This window comes from Populus alba, chromosome 13 (genome assembly GCF_005239225.2).
Source record: "Populus alba chromosome 13, ASM523922v2, whole genome shotgun sequence".
NCBI lineage: Eukaryota > Viridiplantae > Streptophyta > Magnoliopsida > Malpighiales > Salicaceae > Populus > Populus alba.
In genome coordinates this window covers 7697169-7707320 of record NC_133296.1, presented here as the reverse complement: position 1 = coordinate 7707320, position 10152 = coordinate 7697169, and the positions used below count along the sequence as shown (strand labels likewise).

At 38.0% G+C, this 10152-nt stretch overlaps 2 protein-coding genes across 4 annotated transcripts; one reads left to right on the top strand and one right to left on the bottom strand.

Moving 5' to 3' along the window:
• Nucleotides 1-1916: 1916 nt before the first annotated feature.
• Nucleotides 1917-4857, bottom strand: LOC140954465 (uncharacterized). Its single transcript, XM_073404075.1, has 2 exons — nt 4592-4857; nt 1917-2893 (listed from the first exon to the last, which is right to left on the bottom strand). The coding sequence occupies exon 2, from the start codon at nt 2838-2840 to the stop codon at nt 1917-1919; it is 924 nt and encodes a 307-aa protein (XP_073260176.1). The 5' UTR covers nt 2841-2893; nt 4592-4857.
• Nucleotides 4858-5816: 959 nt separating this feature from the next.
• Nucleotides 5817-7959, top strand: LOC118053538 (NAC domain-containing protein 71). 3 transcript variants are annotated; one of them, XM_035064822.2, is made up of 7 exons: nt 5817-6201; nt 6291-6320; nt 6453-6644; nt 6735-6997; nt 7124-7241; nt 7326-7423; nt 7491-7959. In XM_035064822.2, exons 3-7 carry the CDS (start codon nt 6476-6478, stop codon nt 7674-7676), a joined length of 834 nt encoding a protein of 277 aa, XP_034920713.1. In that variant the 5' UTR covers nt 5817-6201; nt 6291-6320; nt 6453-6475; the 3' UTR covers nt 7677-7959. The 3 variants fall into 3 exon arrangements, with proteins under 3 accessions (XP_034920713.1, XP_034920714.1, XP_034920712.1); XM_035064823.2 differs by lacking the exon at nt 6291-6320; XM_035064821.2 differs by having other exon boundaries at nt 5817-6320.
• Nucleotides 7960-10152: the final 2193 nt, after the last annotated feature.

The following is a 10152-nucleotide window of genomic DNA, read 5'->3' as shown; positions in this document are numbered from 1 at the left end:
ACGTGATGGAAGCTTTTTGCTTTTGGTTTAAAGATGAAGTGACATCTGGTTGGTCACAAAAGGTTGAAATTTCAATTTGAGGGTTATTGAGAACCGATTGATTCAAAGCATTTATTTTATTTGTATGAATAATGATTTGACTCGCACGAGAAAGCACTGCCTACCTATCCAGATTGCTTGCCTTTGATCAGAAAGGGCTTGATTAGGCACGTAATGTAGGCTTGGGCTTTTGGCTATGAAGAAAATGATATATGTAAGCTCAAAAGGTGTTTAAGGGACTTTAAGACTAAGGATCACAAGTGCTTATATCCCAAACTCTTTTGTTCAAACATTTCTGGACCTTGGAATTGATTTGTAAAATGATCCACGGTGCCCCCCCAGTGTTGGGCTTGGGCTCTTTCTCTTTGTTTTTTGTTTTCTTCATTTGATTTTGAGCATCATTGCATTGGCCTTGTAATTTTTGCTCAAACTTTTTGGATCCTTTGGATTTTTCTTCATGCCCCCTAGCTTTGTATGGGCACCTTTGATGATTGAGAATTTTCTTTTATGCCCCCCAGTATTGTTTGGACACTTTCATTGTTGAAGACTTTTTCATGCCCCCAAGAGTTATTTGGGCACTTTCAATCATTATGTATTTTTTTGCACTTGCCCCCCAGTGTAGGGGTGTGATCCTAGCCAGGGTTATTTTTTCAAGAAAATGTATTAGGCTCAAAAAGGGACTGCAAATGATATATTTCAACTTTGTGAAAGGATTATCAAAGATAGCCTTTCTTCATCTCAAATGCATGCATTTAGGATCGGTAAGCCTTGCTTTCATGCGAGTATGCAAAGTGATTTATTCAGTCAAATAAAACTCAGCTTTTGAGTCACCTCATAGTGTTGTTTGTCTTTATTGTCTTTTTTTCTTTCAAGTTTTCTAGGTATATGTGTACCTATTTAAGGAATCACTTGAATTTTCAAAATGCATTTATTTTGGACAAATATCAACACGATTTTTGTTTTTGTACTCACTTTGGAGGTCCCAAAAAAAATATCCTTGAAAACATATGAGATTAATGTATGGGTTTGGAAGAAAGGAACACCAAAGGATTCTTATGTTGTAGTGTTGTGAGCAAAGTTGCGCTCAAAATGTTATTTACATGTAATAACAACAAAGAAGAGTGTGATGTGAACACAAGAAAACACATGATCTTATTTCATAAGAGAAGCTCATTAACAGAGAAAGTCTTATTCAAAAGCATTAAAAAAAAGCAATAACAAGGCAGGCTTCCTTCCTCTACTTTGGCGAATCTGTCCATAGGCAAATTCCTCTCAAAAGCTCTGCGTAGAGGACTCAAAGACAATGCGGAACAACACCATGGTCAAAAGTTGAGTTCTACAAAATTCAAGCTATCATGCTGGACCATTGATGCTTTCCAATTCCCCAAACATTCCATCCTAATCTGCTTCAAGCATGATTAGGCAACGAGTTCGTATTCACATTGGGGGCATCTTCCAATTCTATCCACCCAGCCTTGATTAATTGCAGAAGCTTTCTCTTAAAGGCGTTGCAGGTATAGATGCTATGCCCAGTAATACCGGCATGGTATTCACAATTGAGTTCTGGCTTGTACCAATTAGGATAAGGTGGCTGCAAAGGTGTTAGAGGTTCTGGTGCTATTTGTCCGATGCTCAATAGCTTTTGATACATCTCATTCAGGGGTAACGGTAGTAGAGGTAGTTGTTCTTGAACCCTTTGGAAATTTCCAATTTGGCTTTTGGCTTGAAAGTTTTGGGGTTCAGGTTTTTTTGATGTTGGCAATTTGGGATCGAGTACGGTAATTTTGGATGTATTTTTTTCTACTCATGTAGCCATCTTCAACATGGTGAACCTCTTTTCTTTCGAAGCCTTTTTTTTCTCGGTTGGTGCAGCAATTCTACCACTCTTGACACCTTTGCTCTATACGTTCACACACTATCACAGCATCAGTGAATTGTTGGGCTGAACTACCCATCATATGTTCGTAATATGGTGCTTTAAGTGTGTTGGCAAATAAAGAGACCATCTCTTTGTCCAGAAGTGGGGGATGTACTTGAGCAGCTAATTCTCGCCATCTTTGAGCATATTCCCTTATGCTTTCTTTATCCTTTTTCTCTATATTGGACAAACTGGTTCTGTCGGGCGCAATGTCCATGTTGTACTTGTATTGCTTGACGAAAGCATCCACAAGATCTTTCCAGTTGCGAATTTTTGTATTATCCAATCTCATGTACCAACTCAAAGTTGCCCCACTTAAACTGTCTTGGAAAAAGTGCATTAGTAGTTTTTCATCATGTACTACCTCAGCCATTTTATTGCAGTAGGACCTGAGATGGGTCATGGGGCATTGTGTTCCACTGTATTTGATGAATTCAGGAACACGAAATTTCTTTGGGATAACCACATTTGGGACCAAACACATCTCTGCTGCCCGTACCGGGTCATATAAGTCTGATCCTTCAATGGCTTTGAGTCTGGCTTCCAACGCCTCTATCTTAGCTTGATCAATGCTATCAGATGACTTAGCCTTGTAGGACTCATTAGCAGATGCCTTCACGACTGTTGGGGATGGTGCCGGTGTTGTTGACTGCACAAATGTTGGATTTTGCTGAGGTTCTTGACCATGTTCGCTCATTCTTTCCTCAGGCTGAACTGTAGTAGGAGCCGGATCAAAGGTGATTGGTCGATTAGAAGGACCTTCATCAGAGGTATTTCTTAATGTTTGCTTGAGTAAGCTAGTGAGGTGAGCCACACTTATTTTCAGAGACTCTAACTCTTCGTGCAAATAGGCCTCACGTTGAGCACGCTCTTCATTTTCCATGTTTCTCGCTCGAAGTCGAGTGTTGTAGACTTTTTGGGGACCTATATTTCAATCTGACATGTATGCATGTTAAATGTATGAACATGTAATTTATATGATGAACTCGCCCTTCGAGGGGTGACATATGGTCGCAACTCTTGTATGATGAAACAAGAATCTTGATTCTTGCACAAACTCTACAATGAAAATTTTCTGAGCGACGGTCATTGTGTCACCCAAAAGTCTGGAGTTCAAGATGCTTTAAGAAGGGCTTGCTCAGATGCAAAACAATGATAGCACATACAACCTAAGGACAAGTTTTATTCTGTGAACACGGGTAGGTTGGCTATTCAGTCTCTAAAAAAGGGTCTCTTGCTGTCCCAGTGATCGCCCTCGTGGAGGCAATATGGGGGCTTGTAGGCAATGAGATGGCACGTGTACCAACTGTTACCAGTCTAAGCACTCAGCAAAGAGTTGGGGTTTACACAAACTTAAACCTTGACTAAAAGTCATAAGGTAAGCTGCTAGTCCCCCTCCTAACTTAAAGTTTTTCAGTACAAACTCTCATATGAATGATGCATGACACAATCTATAATGCATGAACAAATATGTACAAATTTAAAGCATATGAGCAAATAACTAAGGGCAATTCATCTTAAAAATAAAACACAATAAATTCAAAGAAAAAAACTAGACAAAACAATGCTTAGTCCACAAGGTCCCCAGTGGAGTCGCCATTCTGTCGCACGTGTGCGGCGGCGCGGCGATCGTCCACCCCAACCCTTCGTGAGGGTGTGATATGTTGTCTATTTGGCATGAAAAATATGGTGAGACAAGGAGTTCTTTGTCTCTAAGCTAAAAATGGACTGGGAGTCGCCACCTAGTATTCTGGTTACTAGGAACCCTAACTGGTCTCAGAGATGGGGTACGGAGACTAGTTGCGTAAAGGGAAGGTATTAGCACCCCAACTACGCCCTACCTAAGGTAAGCTGCATTGTTTTGTCTGATAAAATCTAAGATCGTGTTGTGGTTTCTTATTGTTTGGAATACGTATTACATGTAATGTCATATCCTAGGTTCTATTGTCCAAAAAAACAAAAAAAAGAATTAAATATCCAGAATATGCATTACGTGTAATGTCATACCCCGAATATTAAGAGACAAACAAAATAAAATTTTTGTTGTTTTTGAAATTTTGGCCAATATTCTCTTGACTTTAATAAACTGGTTATTAAAGCCAAAAATATATGCTAAAACATGGTTTTTTTTGGTGTATGAAAAATACAATATGATTTTTTTAGCTTTTGAGACACTTGGCCGTATGCACAAAAACATTTTTTTTTTTTTTTAATTTTTTTGTATTTTTGGAAGTTTTTTGACGAAAACCGGGTATTTTAATATCAGATTTTTGTATTTTTAACAACATAAAATACCACCCAATATTAATCAAAATGACATAAAAACTACGCGGAAAAATTATAAAATGCTGAAACAAATATTTTTGATTTTTTTTTCTTTGAAATGGGCCGGGTCAGGTCCAAATACATGGGTTGGGCCGAACCTGGCCCAAATGCATGGGCTGGTCACTGTGCACATAGTAACCGGGGTACTGTACACACAGTGACCAAAGAATTAATTAGCAAATGCACAGTAATGTGAATTAATTAGCCAGTTACTGTGCATAGCACAGTAACTAGCTAATTAATTCTGCAGAACGTAAACGTTCTGCATGAACTGAAGCAAAAAAAACGACGGGAAAGGTAGGACGTTACCTGGAGCTGTGGTGATGTTGGCAGCAACTGATGTGGCAGGGGTGGCGGCGGCGGAACTGGCTGTTCGCGGTGGCCGGCGGTGCTGTTTTCCTCTCTCTCTCTCCTCTGTTTTACTCTCTTCTCTGCTTCTTCTTCTTCTCCGCTCTCTCTCCCTTCTCTTCTGCTTTCTTCTCTTTGTCTCTCCCTTCTCTTCTCTTCTTCTTTCTTTGCTCTCCCTTCTCTTCTCTCTTCTGTTCCCTCTCTCTCGGTCTTCCCTTCCTCTTCTCTTCCCCCCTATTTATAGCCCGTGAGCATGTGTTTTTTTTTTTTTTTTTTTTCATCGTGGGGTCATGCGGCGGCTGGTCGGCGTTGCTTGTCCAGGCGTGCCTCCCTCAGTTTCGGCGGTGCGGTAGGCGGTCGGCCAATGTCTTCAGTCGGTGGGCTAGAGGGACCGGCGGTTGGTGGGCTGGAGGGACCAACGCCATTAAATATACATCTTTTTTCCTTCTTTACTGCTGTATGTTAGGCGGGGAAGAAAGGGGAACAGTGCCGTTCAAAAACGGCACTGTTTAGCCCTTTTCTGTTTTTTTTTTTTTTTTTTTTTTTTGCATGGGCTGGTTACTGTGCACACAGTAACCGGGTTACTGTGTGTGCAGTAACCAGAGAATTAATCTACGGGTTACTGCGACCAGTACTGCGCACTTTTTTTTTTTTTTGTATTTATTATTTTTTTATGGGGACCCAAAAATGGGTTACAACAAAATCAATACATAAAACGATCTGAAAATATAAATTTTTTTTTTAATAATTTCTTTTTAATTTTTTAAAAAATATGATTTTAACTACATTTTTAAACTCCACCTCGACCTCGACCTCGACCTCATCATATATGTGGTTTGGTTTAAAACCCACGGATCTAGATTCTTCAATGATATTCTTCGTTGTTGCTCGTCAGATTCAAACAAAAATGCATGCTTGTTTGCTCTTTGTTTGTGTTGTTTCTGTTATGGATCCTATATATTCTGAACTGATAAATGTCAGTTATTTGATTAAATAGATAAATTTAGAGATAACAGGTACTATTTGAACGTAATAATAATAAAAACAAACTTTGAGAATTCATTGACCAAACTAAAAAAACAGAGATAAAAATAAAAATAAAAATAAAGATAAATTTAAGAGTTTTGCCAAAATCATGTATTGTTCTTTTAATCAAATATTTGTTTAAAACAATCTCTGCCGTTACAAATACAATCACAAAAAAGATAAAGTTAGATCCATAACAAAAATCCCAAACTCTAAAGTAAATTTTAGTATTACATCTCTTATTTCTCTCAAATTTTCTCACCACTCAGCTGTCTCCCTCACAGTGAAGTTGATACTGGTGTACGGGAGTGTGAGAACGTTCTGGAATGCATGGAAAAAGAAGGTAGCGGGCCCTACAAAACTTGCAGAGAAATTTTGGGGGAAGGAAGGTAGTGTTATTATTTCAAAGTCCTTGCTTCTGTCATCATTAATTCGGGAATGGAATCTTGACTCGTGACTCAACACGGTCTGGGCAACACTGTTCAGGCCCCCTCTATATAAATGTGCTTCATCTGCTCCTCTGGTGGCACAGCCGCTCTCACCAGGTAAGCCACTTTCTATATCTAAGAGAACCCTGTGCTCTCGGTCTCTCTTCAATTTAAAGCTTCATCTCCATTTACGATTCCTGTTTTAGGAAGAGGAATGAAAGGATTGCTTCTAACGTGTGAGTTTATATCTCTTACTTTGCTTTTATGAAGTTGCTAGAGCTGTTTGTTTCCCCTTTCCTTCTTGCACTTGTAGCATATTGTGATTACTTGTTGTTGCTCGTTAATTTTGTGCTAAATATCTTTTGAAGGCATGAATATTTAGCGGAAAAAGATGACAAGCAAGGCAACATGTTTAGCATCTGACGTTGGAGATAGATTTAGGCCGACCAACGATGAATTAATAAATCATTTTCTAAGGCACAAGTTACTTGGAAATGATCACCTAGTCAGAAAAATCCCCCAGCATGATATCTACCAGTTTGATCCCTGGGATTTACCCTGTAAGCAGATGGACAATCTTAAATATTTGTCTTTCTTCCTGCTATGAACATTTTGTGAACTTGATTTGTACGTTTCAATGATTTTTGCAGGGATAAATTCAAAAGATCGAGAAGGGTATTTCTTTTCTCCTCTCCATGCTAAGAACTCCTACACAAATAACGGGAGAATCAATAGGTCAACAAATACGGGTTCATGGCAAGCTAAAGGAAGGGATTCTAAAGTAACATCTGAACTTAATGGGGAAGTGATAGGTATAAAAAAGATTTTTGTTCATTCCTGTATCAAGGATGGATTCAAGTATGTGATGCACGAGTTCAGTGCAAGTTTCAATTTACCTAATTGCCGGGACCTGGTACGTATATAGTGTGTGTGTGTGTGTTTGTGTGTAAGAGATGCAGCATATTCGTATCAATCATACGATTATTTCGTTGTTGTGTTCTTCTAATATGAATCCCATTTACCAATCCAACTTTTGTAGAGGGCTCTGGTTCTCTGTAAAGTAATGATGAAGACGCTAGACAAGAAGACTGAAGGATCATATAAGAAGGTTAAAGAGACAGAGGAGGAGGCTAGTAGTCCTCCAGCATCTGATGAAGGTTCTGGTTTTGAAAATGTGATTAGAGTGATCTTTCAACCATAATAACATCTGTTCTAATATCATCTTAAAAATCGATATGCAGATCAGCAGACTGACAATTTAATCTGTGATGATGATGGTGGAACAAATTGCTTAGCAGCTTCTGCGAACCATGCTGTAGAATTTACAATTCCAGAAGAGGTGAGACTCGATAGCTGAGTCTTTTAATGTCTATCTATGGCTGATGCGTTCTTTATTCCCTCTACAGGTGGACCTTGAAATACCACCACATCTGCAATTGCTCCCCGGTTATGATCAGCAGGATTATAACCATGGATTCATATTTTATGACCAGCCACTGATTCTTTCAGGGCAACTACACGCTGACAATGGCCCAGGAACTTCCAGTTCTGAGGAAGATCTGTTCAACGGGCTCGGACCTCTCTGGACTTGACCAGTCCGTGTAAACAGTTTCTTATCAATGCTCTGTACTGATAGGAAACATAAACTAGAAACTAGAAAGTACGAAACAAACTACCTTTCCCCCCGAGTTGATTTGATCACTGGGAGTAATATTTACACTAGCAATCAGCAACTGTTTATGTAACTCTCATGACTCTGTAATTTTTATCTCTAGCTGTCTGTAATGTTTAATCCTATGGATTTGTGCAAGGTTGTTGCACCTATGTATTATGATTTCTGAGTTTTAATGATTGAAAGTGTTCAGGCATCGAGAATAGAGAGCAGCTGTCCCCTTGATGCTTAAATGGATGAAACAGGATATCATAATATTTGTAGATCATACAGGTAGAATTTGAACCGTAAAATAACTGGAGTTAACGAACCTGAACGCTTCTTCAGAAAAAAGAGAGAAGAAAAAGAGCAGGAATTTGGCTAGCAAGTTCTACACGAGCATTGCTGTGGTCCTTGCCCTTTATCCTGCTGAAACAAGGCTAAATTGGCCCAGTTAATAAACTTCATTTCTGTTCATATTAGAAGCTGTGTGTGTGTGACAACAGGAGACAAAAGAGGAAACTTTCTTTCTGACCGCATCCATTAATAGCATTGTACAGTTCAGCTATTAGAAATATGAGCATTTCTCAGCAACCAATGTATAGTAAGTTCAACTACTGCCAGAGCACTGAGCAAGCATGCGTCACTGAACTTGATGAACACTGATTTGGGTATTCTTGCCAGTTTGTAAGAAATGGATGTTTAATTTTCCATGTCCCAGAAGACGAGGACATGTTAGGTAAAGAAACTATATGAATCTGTTTATACCAAAAACAATTACCCACTTTTTTCTTTTTTCTTTTTTCAACGGCCAGATCTCTCTCTCTCTCTCTCTCTCTCTCTCTCTCAACAGTTCTGATCTTATTGCTTTAGAGCGAAGATAAAGTAGAAAAATAAGGTGGGGGGAATTGACGGTTGCTTTCTCTCAAGAAGAAGAAGAAAGAAGAAATATATGTACGCGAGTAAAGTTAAAGTCATTGTAAAAAAATGTTTTGACCACCGAAATCTAATTTTGACAGTATAAAATTTGACATGAAACTCTTTTTTGGCATGACAGCTCGGTTTTTCTCTGAGAAATTTCTGTCTAACAAAAAAATCATTTTTTGGCCCGGAAATGTTGCTTTTGTTTCTTCTTCTTCTTTTTTCATAGGGCCAAAGATGAGTTACAAAAACACATACCAAGTAATTATGGTAGCAAACTATTTAATATATACATGTGATAGTTCATGATGAACTACAAAAAACATCTAAAGTAAGGATTGTAAGATAATATTTAATTTATGGTCCATAACAAAGCCTAATTGCTCTAATTTCATAATATAGCCAATCTTTTTAAGAACATGCATGTTCATAGGCGGAACAATTCTGTGGAGTTCTCATACAATACAATTCTACTAGCCGTATCAAACAACTTATTAAAATGTATAATTATAATATGGACATCTATATTCTCATGTTAGCTAACACCACACATATAACCTACTCATCATCATGTTGACATTCACTCTTAATTTCATCATCATGGATAGGAGGAATTGAATTTTCAAGAACATATTACCTTTTTTTTCCTTCTTAAAAACAACTCACATTTTGATACCAGTCTAAAAAGTTTGGCCTGCTCAATTTGTTAGCATCAAATATACTATATAGGCACGTAATACTACTAATATTGATCTATTAACTTATTCACATGAAAAGAACAAGTATTAGTTTCATGCATATACATTTATAATTACATTTTGTTAAGGCCTTTAAATATAAGTTAGTCTCTAATTATTTTCATGTTCATGTAAATTAATAACTCTCCCTATTAAAATTTTGCATGGATCTTCTAGCTGGCTAGGATTTCATTTAATTAATTATATATGTTGATGTTTTGTAACAAGGTTTAAGAATAGCTATAATCCCTCAATAATGTAGAGGTGATTGATTCTCATTATATATGTATATACATCAGTTAGCAAATCCGAAAATCAAGGAATATAATTAGATTCCTTATCACCCCCTTTAAGTTGAGCATGGAAGAAGGAACCATGTGAAGCTTGTTACGAAAAAGGAGGAACTGAGGCTTGAGAACTCTTTTTGTAAAAGAATCAGCAAGCTAAAGATGAGAGAGAACGAAGGCAACTTTTAAGGACCCATTGGCAATAAGTTCACAAATAAAATGATAGTCAATCGCAATATGCTTAGATCGAGGCCGAGTGACAGGATTGACCACCATAAATAGAGCACTTTTGTTGTTGCATAGCAGCTGCGGAGGTGAAGGTAATTGTAGATGTAAATCATGAAGTAGCTGAACAATCCAAGCGACTTCAGCAATAGCGATAGCTAAGGATCGATATTCAGCTTCAGCACTGGAGTGAGAAATAATGGATCATTTCTTGGAGCACCAGGAGATAAGATTGGGGCCTAAAAAA

What these genes read in the sequence shown, in the direction of transcription:
- LOC140954465 (XM_073404075.1), bottom strand. Translation starts at nt 2,840, where the DNA reads ATGGAAAATGAAGAGCGTGCTCAACGTGAGGCCTATTTGCACGAAGAG.
- LOC118053538 (XM_035064823.2), top strand. Translation starts at nt 6,476, where the DNA reads ATGACAAGCAAGGCAACATGTTTAGCATCTGACGTTGGAGATAGATTT. An exon ending in TGATCCCTGGGATTTACCCT is followed by an intron (nt 6,645 to 6,734) that starts GTAAGCAGATGG and finishes TGATTTTTGCAG; the next exon opens with GGATAAATTCAAAAGATCGA. An exon ending in TCCTCCAGCATCTGATGAAG is followed by an intron (nt 7,242 to 7,325) that starts GTTCTGGTTTTG and finishes ATCGATATGCAG; the next exon opens with ATCAGCAGACTGACAATTTA.